The sequence below is a fragment of the Lentinula edodes genome (assembly GCF_021015755.1).
Source record: "Lentinula edodes strain Le(Bin) 0899 ss11 chromosome Unknown C8R40scaffold_5, whole genome shotgun sequence".
NCBI classification, from domain to species: Eukaryota; Fungi; Basidiomycota; class Agaricomycetes; order Agaricales; family Omphalotaceae; genus Lentinula; species Lentinula edodes.
In genome coordinates, this window is record NW_025764311.1 from 448,678 (window position 1) to 463,940 (window position 15,263).

The 15,263-nt window shown below is 46.7% G+C and overlaps 7 protein-coding genes across 7 annotated transcripts; 4 read left to right on the forward strand and 3 right to left on the reverse strand.

Moving 5' to 3' along the window:
• Positions 1-282: 282 nt before the first annotated feature.
• On the reverse strand, positions 283-2,008 carry C8R40DRAFT_1037394 (argininosuccinate synthetase; the record flags this gene model as incomplete). Its single annotated transcript, XM_046223660.1, has 9 exons — positions 283-355; positions 411-511; positions 569-1,227; positions 1,286-1,395; positions 1,450-1,532; positions 1,591-1,656; positions 1,712-1,771; positions 1,822-1,901; positions 1,960-2,008. 9 exons carry the CDS (start codon positions 2,006-2,008, stop codon positions 283-285), a joined length of 1,281 nt encoding a protein of 426 aa, XP_046090024.1.
• Positions 2,009-2,418: 410 nt separating this feature from the next.
• On the forward strand, positions 2,419-4,249 carry C8R40DRAFT_689135 (uncharacterized protein). Its single transcript, XM_046235877.1, has 4 exons — positions 2,419-2,752; positions 2,806-2,839; positions 2,900-3,030; positions 3,085-4,249. The coding sequence occupies exons 1-4, from the start codon at positions 2,733-2,735 to the stop codon at positions 4,058-4,060; spliced, it is 1,161 nt and encodes a 386-aa protein (XP_046090025.1). The 5' UTR covers positions 2,419-2,732; the 3' UTR covers positions 4,061-4,249.
• Positions 4,250-4,859: 610 nt separating this feature from the next.
• Positions 4,860-6,061, reverse strand: C8R40DRAFT_1158869 (uncharacterized protein; the record flags this gene model as incomplete). Its single annotated transcript, XM_046229790.1, has 7 exons — positions 4,860-4,965; positions 5,024-5,088; positions 5,113-5,130; positions 5,180-5,533; positions 5,588-5,675; positions 5,732-5,945; positions 6,004-6,061. The coding sequence occupies 7 exons, from the start codon at positions 6,059-6,061 to the stop codon at positions 4,860-4,862; spliced, it is 903 nt and encodes a 300-aa protein (XP_046090026.1).
• A 2,371-nt stretch (positions 6,062-8,432) lies between these two features.
• C8R40DRAFT_1166905 (uncharacterized protein) lies at positions 8,433-9,566 on the forward strand (the record flags this gene model as incomplete). Its single annotated transcript, XM_046230925.1, has 1 exon — positions 8,433-9,566. The coding sequence occupies one exon, from the start codon at positions 8,433-8,435 to the stop codon at positions 9,564-9,566; it is 1,134 nt and encodes a 377-aa protein (XP_046090027.1).
• Positions 9,567-11,035: 1,469 nt separating this feature from the next.
• C8R40DRAFT_1166906 (uncharacterized protein) lies at positions 11,036-12,710 on the forward strand (the record flags this gene model as incomplete). The annotated part of the gene is made up of 2 exons (XM_046230926.1): positions 11,036-11,072; positions 11,137-12,710. 2 exons carry the CDS (start codon positions 11,036-11,038, stop codon positions 12,708-12,710), a joined length of 1,611 nt encoding a protein of 536 aa, XP_046090028.1.
• A 296-nt stretch (positions 12,711-13,006) lies between these two features.
• On the reverse strand, positions 13,007-13,774 carry C8R40DRAFT_1037291 (uncharacterized protein; the record flags this gene model as incomplete). Its single annotated transcript, XM_046223653.1, has 5 exons — positions 13,007-13,090; positions 13,157-13,226; positions 13,274-13,378; positions 13,436-13,493; positions 13,543-13,774. 5 exons carry the CDS (start codon positions 13,772-13,774, stop codon positions 13,007-13,009), a joined length of 549 nt encoding a protein of 182 aa, XP_046090029.1.
• An 89-nt stretch (positions 13,775-13,863) lies between these two features.
• Positions 13,864-14,944, forward strand: C8R40DRAFT_1166908 (uncharacterized protein; the record flags this gene model as incomplete). The annotated part of the gene is made up of 2 exons (XM_046230927.1): positions 13,864-14,769; positions 14,822-14,944. 2 exons carry the CDS (start codon positions 13,864-13,866, stop codon positions 14,942-14,944), a joined length of 1,029 nt encoding a protein of 342 aa, XP_046090030.1.
• Positions 14,945-15,263: the final 319 nt, after the last annotated feature.

A 15,263-nucleotide genomic window follows, 5' to 3' on the forward strand; every position in this document is an offset into this window, starting at 1 on the left:
TGCCTCAGTTTCTTCACCGTTTCATTGTCTGCAATTGGACAATCGCAAAATGATGACTAGGTTGTCCGATGAGGCAATCACAGAGTAGTAATTGTGCAGAAATTTATTGGCGCCGTTAGGTTCCTAACCCCTAAGAGAAGAAAGATTCGAATAAATTGCTGACTTCAATTCACTTTGGACACGATACGGGCATTTCCTGGAGTGGCTTCGCTATAGGTCCAGTCCTTTGACATATTGGGAGAAAAATTGGGAGATGATAAAACAAATATTGGGACACCACATCTAAATTCGACTACCATACACATCTTTGGGTGCAACACCAGCTTGACCTTTGGCAATATTGGCTTGCGCCCACCTGGATAGTGAAGAGTTAATCACATACCCTGCTGTTATATGAAAAAAAAACTCACTTTTTAATTCGAATGGATTCAATAGCAATGAATCCTGTTGTGTCAGAAGGCTCGAATCCACCAAGCTCATCCATTGAAGCTTGTTGCTCATCATAAAGTCCCTGTAAAAAACAGATGAGGACGGGCCCAATCAGAAATTTGCAAAGGACGATACACACCTCAGAACTTTCACGACCCTCGATAATAACATTACCCTTGTACAGCTTGAGCTTCACGACACCGTTGACTGTCCGTTGACTAGCTGGAATGGCAGCAGTGATGAACTCCCTTTCGGGAGTGAAAAAGTGACCATTGTACAGGATCTTGCTGAACTCAATAGTGACGAATTGATCACGGAGAGCACGAACATTCCTGTCAAGAGTGAGTCCCTCCAAATCAATATGGGCTGCGCGCAAGATAGTAGCGCCGGGAGATTCGTAACATCCTCGCGATTTCACGCCGATGAAACGGTTCTCAACTATATCAATACGACCAATGCCATGTTTCCGGCCTAATGTGTTCAGGGCAAGGAAGATGTCTACTGGGTCGGTGTGGGTTCTACTTGAGTCTGGAACAATGACCTTGACAGGAAGACCAGCCTTGAACTCGATGGTGATTTGTTCGGGTGTTTGTGGGGCATTTTCTGGGGAGGTGGTAAGTTTCCACATGTCAACGGGAGGAGTAGTGTTGGGATCCTCGAGGATACCGGCTTCATATGAAATATGGAACAGGTTTTCATCGGTCGACCAGGGTTTTGCGGTTGTTTGGGTGACTGGAATAGATTTTTCTGCAGCATAGGCAAGCAGATCCTTTCGGCCTGCAAACCGATGGTAGAACTCTAAATGGTATGGAATGCTTGAGTATTGTGGAGTTCAAATACGTGTTGGCTTGCGCACCAGGAATTCGCCATGGGGCGATGACTTTGATGTCGGGTTTCAATCCGTAGAAGGCAAGCTCAAAGCGGACCTGGTCATTTCCCTTTCCGGTACATCCGTGCGACACGAAGCTAAGAAGTAAGAGGATAAGAAGAGATTAAGTGGAAAGATAGCCGGATACTCACTCGCATCCCTCCCGATCTGCAACAGCAATCATGCCACGAGCAATCACTGGCCGAGCCAAGGATGTACCGAGAAGATAGACATTCTGATGAAGTTTGGATCTAAATTCATCGTTCGATAAAAGTTAAAGAGGATCGACGTACCTCATATATACAATTGGCTTGTACTGCGGGATAGATGAGTTCATTGACGAATTCGCGCTTCATGTCCTGTCATGAATGACGGTTAAATGAAATATTTACGACTCCGCAAGTCATTATTTACCTCCAAAAAGAATTTCTTGGCTCCGACTTTGAGTGCCTTCTTCTCTGCAGCGGCAAAGTCCTGACATTATCTATTGAGACGATTCAACTGGGACAAAGCATAAAGCTGACCTCTTCTTGGCCGACATCTGCCATGAAGGCGTAAACTTCGTATCCTTGCTCGATTAACCAGGCCAGGATACATGAAGTATCTGTACGTATACGGTGCATGGATTAGGCGGGAGCCCTATAACATATTCCACAGCTTACCCAGTCCACCAGAGTATGCAAGAAGTACTCGTCCGGAATTTGCGGGCATCTCGTCGACAGAAAGTAGAGAAGAACGATAATTCGAGTCAGAATCAGGCGCAGCGCCAAAGTTTTTTGTTGCACGTGCTTATCTTCGCGTTTTGACTTAATCTGATGTGATCAACGATTTTGTCACACGCAGTTGTAACGGCATACTTCCTCTTTGTTCTGTCACTGTGCATCTTCCATCATGGACTCTGCTCGTCGAAATCCATCTTCCTCCAATCACAGTACCAGCAGGCGATCTAGGAATCCACATGCACCCCGTAGAGGCCCCGAGGAATTACTCCCCAATAGCATGAATGCCTTTATAACTTCTCAAAGAAGCAAATCTCGTTCGCCATCTCGTGCTGTTAGAAATGATCCCTTCGCGGCTCTAAATGCCTCCATGACCACCGTGAAGGGCTATTCCAGCGGGAATCGCTCTTCGAAGAGCAGCGGCTCCGCTAGTGTTAGACAGAGCACTTCATCCTATGATAGCGACATGATCACCGATTCTGGCCAACGCTTGAGGTCCAATGTCACCATAGCCGCGTTTCAAAGACCAAATGGTAGCAGACCAACGACTCCTGCAGCCCCCAATCTGCAGAAGAAGGACAAAGGGAAGGAACGTCAATCGAAATCACATGGATCTACAGATGCGTCTTTCTCAGGGCCTATAGCAGTTGCAGAGTTTGAACGGATGAGGATTGAGATTGAGACATTGAAAAGCACATTGAACGACCATAAGAAGAATGCTAGGAAACAAGCTAAGGTGGCGTTCATCTTTATCTATTGTACATACCCTTGTTAAAATTCCCACTCTAGAAAATTGATGAACTCAAAGCCGAAATTGTCACAGGTAAAGCGGTAAGGTCTCCGCTTCTGTGATGTTTGATACGTTGAGCGAGCCCAGTCGTAGACAAGAGACGAACAGGAAGCACAACTTCAATTATTGAAATCCAAGCATTCTCGTAATGAAGAACTGCTGAATACGTTCGAAACAACTCTCACATGTAATATTTGCATGGAACTTTTGAACAAACCCTTCTCGTATGTGGTCCTTTTTACGTATCCTCTGGTCCTGGCCCACATATGATTTCATAGATTATCCCCCTGCGGTCATACGTTCTGCCTGCAGGACCTTCAAGAGTGGTTTAGGAAAGCTCCTCCAGCGGACGAAGATATGGATCTTGACATAGATGATCCCGACTATGTCATGTATCGCCAGAAATCATGCCCTGCCTGTCGTGCTGTTGTTCTAGGTCGACCTCTGCCAGTCTACCCTGTTCGGGATCTTATAAGTGCTTTGCAAAAGGCTAAGGTTTCCGGAAATGCTGCTGCTACTGTCTCTACCCGTCGTAGCAGTAGCCCATACGTTTCAGAAGATCCCTGGGAAGGACTCTTCCCCGATAACGACGAGGACGAGGAAGACGAAGAAGAGGATGGACTAGAGGTAGGAGCCATGCCGTTTGGCTTCTTGTACAGCGAATCCGATTCAGAGATGGAAATGCACGACGATGACAGTGAATACGATAGTAATGGCGAGCCTGAGGAAGAGGAAGATAACAGCGCCATAGATGAAGAGGAAGAGGGTGAGAGTGGTGAAGACGTAGAAGGAGAAGGTTATAGTGAGGGGGACGAGGACTACTATGTCTCGCCTCAATGGGAGCCGCCCTGCTACCCGTACCCAGGAAATGTCGCTCCTGGCCCTCAATCCCAATTAGTCCGGCGCGGCTGTCCACCTTGGTTATCCTCTACTTACCGAATACGATACTCTCATAACAATGGCCTGGTCGGGCATCTTAATTCTTTGGACCCAGACGACGTGGGAGCTCCTCCACGTGGACCTACTAGCCGCATGCACCGACTGTTCCTCGGGTGGAATATACGCAACATAGACGACCAGTCATCGGAACTCAGCCAAAGATTTTTCATGGCTCAGATACTAGAAGATTTTAGGAACGAGCCTTACAAGTTTTCCATTCATCAACGGGCCAATGGTTGCTTGGATGTTCGTGTCCTAGTACCAGCTGATGAAGTAACCCAATATTACAGTACGGAGTCGGAGGGTTGGGATTAATAGCAGAGTACACCGTCGCTCGTATATCGTTCAGGAATAATTGAATATACCGTCTTTCGACGTTTGGAAGGCAACTAGGTGGCAATCGGTTGAACAAAATCAGACATTTGTATTACAGATAGATGTATGCTACTTCCTATTTCTTACAGGTCTTCGTCTTAAGTTCGCATATACTCTCTCGAAGTGTGAAGAACGGGGAACCAAACGCCAAGGTCGGTTTCTTACCTGGCTTTCGCCACTCCAAACCTTCTCCAGGCTCTTCATCGATGACACGTTGACATACATTCGCATGAGAACATGCTCAGGTACGGAAATGCTCGCTGCCAGATCTGTTAGGCCAGCACTGGCGCACCTTCATTTTTCGTAAGAAACGGACAGTCAAAACATCGTATAGGCAAGGAGATGGTGATGCGAGACATGTCTAATACGGCAGTGACTGTGACCTCGATAGATCAGTACGAAGAACTTGATCTTCATGTGAAGTAATCCATCTGATTCCTCCAAAGTTCCGCTGCAATGAGGCTCGGCGCAATCACGTTGACATTGACCAGGATTCATGGTGGCTCAAAAGACGAGTCACGTAAGGCAAAACATGGCAGCAAAAAGCTACCGTGCTGAATTAAAACTCTCGAGGAGTATTGAACCAAAGCACTCACAACATGGTGGCCCCACTGCGACTAGTTCGATACAGAACAGCTCCGGAACAGCTGACATTTTTTTACCGTAATAATGGCGAGGTGAAGTCCTGTGATCCTTCGAACTTGAGTATACTAAGGGTCAGACTGAAGCATATCAAGTTCTAGTCAGCTCCCGCTTTTTTCATTGCTTCCACGTTCCAATCCCAAACCCTTTTACCAAATTCATCATCGTAGCATTGAGTATGAGGAAGCTTGTCCTCGAATTTACTGGAAGAACACGGTTATGAAACAACGTTTATCCACTTGCAGGTTGGATAATACTCACGCAAGTGGGACTAAGAAAGAGCCGTTGTGGGAAGAGTCTATCGTAGCTGCGGTCCCTGCATACAACTAGGTAAGCGCTCCATATTGGACTGGTTTGAAGACGACATGCTAGAATGGAGTGAGCAAAGACATTGAGTACATGCTGGACCTTCCTAACGTTGAGTATCCACATAATTGGACGGGGGATTCCCAGCTCCCTCGTTAGGCTCGATTGAACGGGACCAGGATGAGGTGCCAAGCTTAAGATATTCGGGTATCGCTGAGCGAGCTGGCGAGCGATCAGTATAGTGCCTAACTTGCTGTTGCCGTAGCATTCAAATCGAGTAGCATTAAATCCAACAGTCGGATCGTCCAGTGGGATTCCACGCTTTGGGGCTTGTTTGGCACCATCTGATGCAATGTTAATTATACGCGCAGTACCACAGGGCGCATTTTCAGCAGTACGTTCCAAAACTGAGAGAAGGTGCCAGTACGTGAAAACGAAAGGTCCGAACACATTAACGGCCCATTGCTATCGATGGCAAAGATGAGTAGAATATGTTAGACATATGTATATATCACTTACATATTCGTATCCATCACTAGAAATTTTGCCTTTGGGAGTACCCATAACCCCGGCATTGTTGTACAAAACATGTAGAACACTCTCCTTCCTTAGATCAGCTCCTTTCAGTACTGAGGCATTTTTCGCGTTCAATTCTTGGCTTACGATTTAAAGTCTTCAGCAGCTGCTTTAGCACCGTTGGCAGTAGAAAGGTCTAAATGTAAGAAGAGTATTTCGCCATTGACCGTGGCAGGATGAGAAGTATAAATCTCGTTCATAGCTTGCTCATATTTTTCCTTCGTGCGTGCGGCGAGATATACTCTGGCACCCTTCGATGCTAGGACAGTTACAGTCTCTTTGCCGATACCACTGTTGCCGCCTAAGCTCGCGCAAATCAGCAGGGTGGAGTATGTCGGTTGGCCATGCATAGCCCTCACCGGTAACGATCACTACTTTGCCATGAGGGTCTGGAATATCAGATATAGAGAAGGACATGATAGTGGTCGAGACTGAAAGTTTGGTACCACTAACCAGCGAAGGTATTAAAGATTCAATGGATTCGGATTCGAATGACAACGAAGGTGTCTACGTAGCCATTCGGCCAAAACACGAGCACGTGATTCTTACATGGTGACGCGAGTATATTTCGTCCCGTGTATCACCGTATGTTGTCACAGACCTAGTGTAGTCTGGATTTCCTATAGCAGGTATCTAGATCAGGTTGGGTTCTTTGAATCCCGATTTGACTCGCACTTTGGCCTGAATGCTGACTAGGAAGAAGTAGGAAGAAGTGCCAGAGTATTTGATTGCAAGTATGGATACTATGTCGGGTGGTCAAAATGTTGTAGAGGGAACCCTTTAAGCAGCTCGAGCACTGAATGAAGTGGTTTCCATCAGAAAATATTGCACTTAGAACAGGGGAATGGATTGGCACAAGGCGGATATCGTGTAGCATAGTTCAGGCTCGGGCCTGCTGTGAAATATAACTGTCAGTGTAAGTGATTCACTTGATCTAGGATGTAGCTACCATAGTCTACACTAGATACAGGTTAAAGCTTAATATCTGCTCATTGTCTGCGCGGGTTCATTGTCCTCCATTTGAGGTATAATTTTCGCACCTTGGTCTGTATGGTAGGTTGAAGTTTTGGACAAGTACTACTATTGCTACTATTTCGATGCTCTTCAATTCTTTGCAGGATTAGTTCTTGAAAATAGGTCAGTAAACGATTACAGGGAATTTTCGTGGTATATACGAATGCGCGTCTGACTCATTTGGTTCACCATGACTCATTTTCCACCATCTACACGCGTTCATCGTGCACTTACAGCGTTGGCCCTGAGGTAATTCAGGGTAATTCTCTATCGCCATTGTGCCGCAAGAACACAATGATTTCCGCGGGCACATTGAATATTGCGACTCAGCTTAATTCATCATGCACATTGCTTCTGGGCATTAGGGTGATTATATCTACCGCTCTTCTTCGTATACATCTCCCCTCATCTCCCACGATGAACTTTACGGAAACTCAAGGTTCCACCATTGTCTGCCGGTTCTGGTCGAAATCAAGATTCTACACCGTGTTCAGGAAGGGCAATCATTCCCACTGATCAAACGTCGTAGTAGATATCTGTGGCATCTATCAGAGGTCCATATGTCTAGTCCATGACCATGTACACTGAATATCAGTCTCCGGGGACTCGCCTCCCATTCTAAACCTTCGCTCATTCTATCACCTCTTACATCTAACGACACATATAAAGGGATCGTCGTAGGTCCTCATAGGACCCACAGACGAAGTTAAAAACTGACGCGCCGAACATACATCGATCTATCTCGATGGGATCGGGCGGGACCAATCTGAGCAGAAACTCTCATAAACTTTCACCTAGCTTGCTAGGTCCTTTGCCACCCTGAAATTGCCAAGCGCTCGTGCACTTTTTTTCACACGATTGGCGCCTACGTACTGGTACAAGTAGGACAGTCCAACACACTCCGCTACTTTTCGTCAACGTTGAACGTTACGCTGTACACTCGTCACTGACTACTTTTTGTCTTACAAGTCGTTCGTTCCTTCCCAATCTCAGCTTCTGTTTAATTTGGCACCAAACATGACCTATGAGCATTGACCGTTATTCCGTACACTGATCACTGACTACTTTTTCTTTTTCAAATCGTTCGTTGATTCCCAATCTGAATTTGGCACCCAAACATGACTGGGTGCCGACAGCCGCCTTTCGTGCAAAATATTGCTTGTTATATCTTCAGATCACTGTTGGTCCTTAACTGTGCGATGTATTCAATGACTAGCGTCTTCGACTCACTGTCCAACCTCTCCACTGATCATTCCAACAACTATGATGTTCCTTCCCGACGTAACACTGGTGTACAAAGCTACTCTTCTAATGTGCATAAACCTCCCAAACCTCTTACGGTTAAACGTTGTTCTTTTCGTTATGGATGCTGCCTTAGCGCGACAAGCCTGTAAGGAAGCCATGGATCATCTCCTCACCTGCAATGAAGTGTCATTGAATTCTACGTTGGCGATTTCCTTCACTATCCATAATAATGTTGTGTATCACCTGGTCGTATAATGTTCCGCTCTCGGTCGTCATTTGATTCCGACAATTGCTCTTGCCAAGCGTCCGTCGTATCGCAAGTCAAAAGCCATGATATTGTTCTTATCTACGGGGAGGTACCTTCGTCATTTGATTCCGACAATTGCTCTTGCCAAGCGTCCGTCGTATCGCAAGTCAAAAGCCATCATATTGTTCCTTATCTACGGGGAGGTACCTCATCAACACCCTAACCGGCTCACGGTGTGCGCGGGAGTTCCTGATCGTCTGAAAGTGGACCTACGTGGCCGCCATGTCTCTGATTTTGTGGTCGTCTGTGGCTCTAATTGCGGATGCTGGGAATCATATGTTTTCCTCATCACAGAACGTCAATTCAAGCATCGTCATTGAACCGCCCTGCTGTCAACATCCGCTCATGCCCACTACTTCACTTCTTTACAGCGTTGCTCGCGTTCTTCCGTATGAGGTGTGGATTCGAATAGCACAGTTCGCCTCCGAGGAATTGTATGCACTAGCCCTGACTTCCTCGGAAGTTACTTGGCCTGCCTACGATTTGCTATACAGAAACGTAGTGGTTGACCCTGATCGTTTGTTTGCCGCTGCGGTCCATTGGATAAACGGTGAAGATAGAGTTTTGCGCCGTATTCGTTCACTCAAAATCCATTCCACAAACGATCAAGATTGCCAGCTCACCAATGCCCACTTTGACCATCGTTTCACAATTGTTCCTCGTTGGCCTAAGATGATTCAACTTTTTTCCCTGACGCCAGTTCTTACCCGCCTGACGCTTTCCGGTCTGATCTTGGGACCAGGTTTGCCTGGCATCCTTTTACGATTACAAAACCTTACGTACATTGCCCTACGACGTCTTTGTATCCCATCGGATACCGATATTGTCTGGCGCCTGCTATCTCTACCTTCCATCCTACAACTGGAATTAACAATTGTTTGCTGGCACGACGACAACCGCGATTTCCAGTTCGTCAATGCATGTGGAAACATCACCGATCTCACACTCAGTTGGCATTCTGACAGTTATCTCGCCTGCCATGACTGTGTTATTTCACCGCATCATGCTTGCCTGACAATCACGATTTCAACTAACTATGGGTCATGGCCCTCCGACCACTCAATCTCCGGTCATCGTCGCACATTCGTGTCATTCCTGCGCTCATTTCGTTCACTATCTCACCTCAGGATCAAGGGCTGCATCCCGACATTTTCTGCCGTTGATTTAGACCACACCCCGTTGAGCAATACCTTGCAGTCATACCAAGCCCTTGATCGGTGGATATTGTCTACTTCGGGGCGGGCTCTTCATTGCATATGCAGCTTGTCGACGACTGGAAGGACAGAATCTCCAACACAGGCTCTATTTTGGGGAGGATACCATTATTTCTGGGGATGCCTTGTTCTATTGCAATAGATTCTACGCCGATTTGGGGCGTAGTGCACGATATCGTATTAGACCCACGAGAAGTTCAACCTTCTTTGCGTCCAAGTGTGGTCGAACTCCGCTTCCCCCCGGCACTTATTACTGTCTGTCTGGCACCCGAGGTTCTGCGCTGGAATCCTAACTTGAACAAAGTAGTCCACGTGAAACCAGTGATTAGGCGATTTGATTTGCGTCCTTCCTTTCCAGCCAGCGGATTAGGTGAGATTACAAGAACCCAGACACCAGTCGCCCCACTTTTCGCCTCAATGGAACACGAAGTGACTGGGAGATACTTCGAGTCTGTCCTAATAGACATGACCGATGGTTTGAAATCTTTCCTCAGTCTGTATGGTGTGCTTTCCAGAGCGGGTTTGGATGGTAAGTGTTGGATTACTGAGAAGGTCGCCTTTGAACCTTACGACGTCTACTCACCATTGGTAAAAGCAACGTTACAACGTATGTCGTGTAGTTAGTGTATACAGGGAGTGTCGTTATCAATAAAATAAAAAACTATGCAAGCGAGGTGTTAGGTAACCCCGCAGGGGTGCGCTAGTGTAGAAATGGGTGTTACATATTTTCGTTCAAATCTTAGGTGAGAGAAATCTATTTCCGTTCCTCTGATTTCGAACAATTCACTGTCCATTGACTCAGCAGGCAGTGAAGGGTGATGCCAAATGTCTTACTTCGCAAAACTTTTGAGAACCAGATACCCAAGACAAAGCAGGCGGGAAATTATCGAAATCCTTGTATCATATTCTCTTCCCTCTCTGTACGCATTTTCGTTTGGACCATGATTCGATAATCTAACCACTCGACGACACCGCCACGGACGAAATCCTTTTTCCCTATAAGGAAGGTACAAGTCATTATGATGGGATCTCAGATTTTAGTGACAAGACCCCACGAATACCGAAGCCTCTGTCCTCCTCTGACTCGTACACAGGGAAGATCTAATACTTACTTCCTTCTAGGTCGTACGCTATTTACTTATCTCAGGGTGAACTTTGAAGGACTTTGACCGTCTTGAGACAATAATACATCTAGAATTTTACCTTGCCGATTTCGGTGCGCCCGTTCCTCGAAGTTCCTATTGTGGAAGACAATGAGTACAATGTATATGAAGCTACGACCACGCGGGACAATGAGTCCGGAACTATTCAGCGGACCCGCGCGAGAGCGAATACTATAAAGACTTGGGCTTCGTATTGTCTTTTCGATTCCAGCTCCCACCTACCTAATTGTTTTTGCAAAGGAAAAGGTGGTCAAGCTTTGAGAACGACGTTATTGTTGTTCTCTTTACTTGCCAACGCGTCGAGGAGGAGGTTGCTATAGCTAACAACGTCCTCACTACCGCGTACAGATTGTTTTATGCCCCTCATCTGAAAAAAATCATCCCCTTCCACTTCTTTTCGTTCTTTCATCAATAATCGTCTGAAATCGCCCACTCCGCATATTGACTCATGCCTGCTTTACGCACTCACGATACGGCGAGCGACTGTGAGTCCTTGATTTTTCCCAGCACCTCATGTATGTCCTAATTAGCGGTGAAACGTCATTGCAGCACTGGAAGTGAGGACTGGGATGGACCTACCAAATTCTTCATTACCGACGCTAGCCATAATCGCACCAACACCCCGAGCATTTACATTTCCTACTTCTCATAATCTCGACATTAGCCCCTACTCTACACCATCTAATTCACCTTTTGAACCCGATCTTAATAATCCTTTTGGAATCCCGTCTCCAACCTCATCGTATTTATCTACACCGTCACCATTAAATCGAACATTATCTCCCGACTCATCTGTATCAGTATGTTCACCTCGATCGGACAGCCTTGACGCCGAGCGTCGGCCACGAAAAGGCGACAAAGACTATATCAAGCGACCGGAGAACGCGTTTATGCTCTTCCGGCGCAAATGTTGCGAGGATGGGCAACAGGTCGAAGAAGAATCCAACGGGGCCACGACTCGAAAAAAGCAACGCCAGGCGGACCTTTCGAAAGCCATCAGCCGAAAGTGGAAGAGTTTGTCGAAGAATGATCGACAATACTGGGAGGACTTGGCGAAGGAAAAGAAGAAGGTACATCAGGAGAAGTACCCCGGTTATGTTTTTCGACCGCAGCGAGTCAGGGACAAGGATGGGAGGGCGAGGAACAAGAAGTATACCAAGCGCAATAGAGCAGCAAAGAGGAAGCAAGGCGAGGCAGAAATAGAGAGGGAAACAGCATATCTGGTTCCATTCCCTGGTCGATCCACCTCAGCTTCTGGCACGATTCCCGCAATGTCCTATCATACCGTCCACATACCAGTAATTTCCACGATACCCCCTCACCCGTCCTCTGCATCGTCTTCCTCTCTCCCAATGCCGCAGATCAGCCAGACATTTTCTGGGACTGTAGGGAATATCACGTCAAACTTTGAGTATCTCCCTTCTCCAAATTCGATGTTACATTCAGAAAGAGGCCTTCAGGTAATGTCGCAATCTACATCCTGGACCGCTGGAGCTCAAGCTGATGCGCTACACCGACAGTCCTCAGAGTTGATGCGGAACCTCTTCAATCTTCCGGCGCATGAAACCCCGGAGTCAACGACAAGGTCTGTCGCACGACTTCAAGTGCCTAGTAGTCCCCTTTCATCTGCAGCATCATCGCCCATCTCTGGTCCCTTCACACCCTCCTCCGACCCACTTGACCAATCCTCCTACAACAATGCTCAGCTGTACCCATCCACATTCAACCCCGCCGAGACATGCGGAAGTGATCACACTCCGTGGGTCCCCATGCCTGCTGCTATTCAGGCAGGACTCATCCCACAACCAGATGCTGTCCACAACTATTCTCCTTGGGAATCACATAATGCTATTTGGCAAACAGAGTCGAGCATGCTTGCAGGGGATGACTTTGACCTCCAGATCATTCCACCTATCGAGCTCAGCCAAAGCAGTCAGAGCATGATGATGATGCCCGAGTATGGAGACGGTGCTGCCTTTGGTATCGCTCCATCCGCTACCCTGAATAACTTCGCATTGTATGACTTCCCGCAGGAATATTTCCTTCCCGTCGATCGATTCGCCATGAACGAAGACTCTTCGCCGCACTTTGCGATCGAGGATGAGTGCATGCCAGTATCTTGAAGATTCATAGTAGGATATACTCGGATATATCATTATGCTTTCCATATGTACAGCCAGCTGTAGTTGCATGTTGTATAACGCCTATCATATATATTTGAGTATTTGGCAAACCAATCTTGCGAAATGTGCAAACCTGAATTCTCGGACGAGCAAAACCCTCCAGATGCTAACAGCAGATTGCGTTGCCCAAACGGATTCTGTATGACTGACCGTCACTTGGTCATATCATGATATTGGGAGAAGGAGAATTGACTGGAATAACAAGATAGCAGCATTATATACAAAACTCGATACTATCATAACTTAATCGTCTTGCGAGTAGGTGTCATTTTCAGATGAACACCGGAAACAAGCATACGGTGATGAGTAGCACTCCATATCTGCGTTCGTTGGAGGCCAATTTGTGAATACGAGTCCAGCGCATGACTATGTAACGTGGCACACACCTCCGTTTTGGCTGATACAACTCTTGTCCCTATTGACATACTCGTATTGATAATTCGCAGATTTTCTCCACTGGAAAGAATTGACGAATATCCAGTATGGGAGATCGAATTACGCACAGTCCAGCTGGAGCATGAAACGAGAGGTTCATGGCCTGAGAGACTGTGACAGTGGGCTTTCCGGTGATATGCATCTGTAGCGCCACCATAGCCAATGTTGAACAGCTGGATCACGAAAGTTGAGCTTCGACCAGGGCGCAAAAATCAAGCACAACGACGAACAGGTCAACAAGCAGTGCAGAACATCCTCCATGGAGGTTTCCCATCCCGTTAATCATATCTAGGACAACATCAGTTGTAGAACAAATGGGACGACCAGATAAGAATACCTTCTGCAACTTGCATGGTGCAGACCACCCTGCTCTCCTGCATCAACGGTTCTATCACATTCTGAACCAACGAGACCTCGGAAATGTAGATTTTCTCCACTATACATTGTGCAAAAGTTGTTGTGAAATTTCCTTCGACAAGAGTATTGAAGGAGAGTTGGGGATCAACCAAAAACGTCTTTATATTATCGGAAGCATTGCCAGAGATGGTTGCTGGGTTTTGGGTAGTCATGGGTAAAGACCTGTACCGGTTTTGGGGAATAGTCGGGAAGCATTAACCGGTTTAGCACATGCAATCAAGAACATATTTTAATTGAGTTTATGGTTGAGACGGAAGAAAAGCAGATGGTTGCGGCCAGTCTGAGGTTCGGTAAAACTGAATTTCACACGCCCTCGCTTCAACAACGATTTGAACAAAAAGCCATGAGTCCATCACGGTTAGTCGATGAACTTGGCGTTTTGCTTCAGGCTTTGCAGCTTCCCCTTACTCTTAAATCGCCTACAGATCTTACACCGTCTCTTTTATTAGCTATCTTAGAATCCATATTGTCCTCTCGTCTTCCATTATCCCACAATCTTCGAAATGGCCTGTTATCCAAGTCTTCCTCATCCAAGGAAGCCAAGGACGCCAAAATACAGTGCATGAAAATCTTTCTCGGAGTCATCGAAACTGATGTTCTGAAGAAGGATGTCGGGCTGAACAGGATTGACCCGAGAAAACTGGCTAACGGAGATTGGGCTGAGGTTGTGTTTGTAGGGGAAATATTGTGCTGGATTGGAAGAGAATCCGGTATCACAAATGCCCATGATGATCGCGAAGAGCCTGCGTGGCGCTTGACTCCCTCTACCGCTCCTGATATCTCTGATAATTCGACATCTCATCGCTCAACGTCGTCAGTACCCACTGCAGATACCAGTCACAGTTTACACGACTTGGACCATCTGCGTTCTTTCCGGTCGCTCTCCGTCCCATCTTCCCCTCGGTTGTCGCCTCTCGTTCTTCCCCGGCCAATACGACCGCATTGTATCCACGAAGTTCCGTCTTTTTATGCGTTAGACGATGTGGCCACTACTACTAGTGGCTCTGAGCCATCTTCATCGTCCGTGCGATATACAGGTCATATTCAACCTGTTGACGAAGAGCTGGAGCTCAGCTACTTCGAAAATAGTCGACATAGTAGGACGTTAGGCGATCCAGAGGATACAGAACTTGATGTCTCGCATCAGGTATGCGGTCATAGGCCTTTGCTCTCTGTGTATACTTATCTCTTCTCGCTAGCCGCAGGACCTATCTGCATTTGCCGACCTCCTCGACCCGGATCCCCTAGCAAAGACTATATCTCTGTTGCAACAGCGCGCCTTCTTGTTGCGTGAGTTGGCGAAATATCATCACAAAGATTGAAAGTCCACAATGCTCGCTTATGCCTACTCGACCGCCTGCATATCTAAGATTTATTGGGAAATTGTGAAACTTGAGGAGTTTCAATCACATATTTGGACAATGATGTCGTCGTGTTTCCAGCGACTCTCGTCATCTCCTGCCTCCCAGTAAGCTCTTTTCCTTATTGAATCCGGTCACTTCACTTATCCCACTTATCCCAGGTGTTCAATATTTCTTGGAGCACGCCATCTGCACGAATAGATTAAGCAGAAGGAAGCTCGCAAATTCTATGAGCGTGCTTGCTGGTTGTTCGGCAGTCGATTGAACACGCTGACGCTCC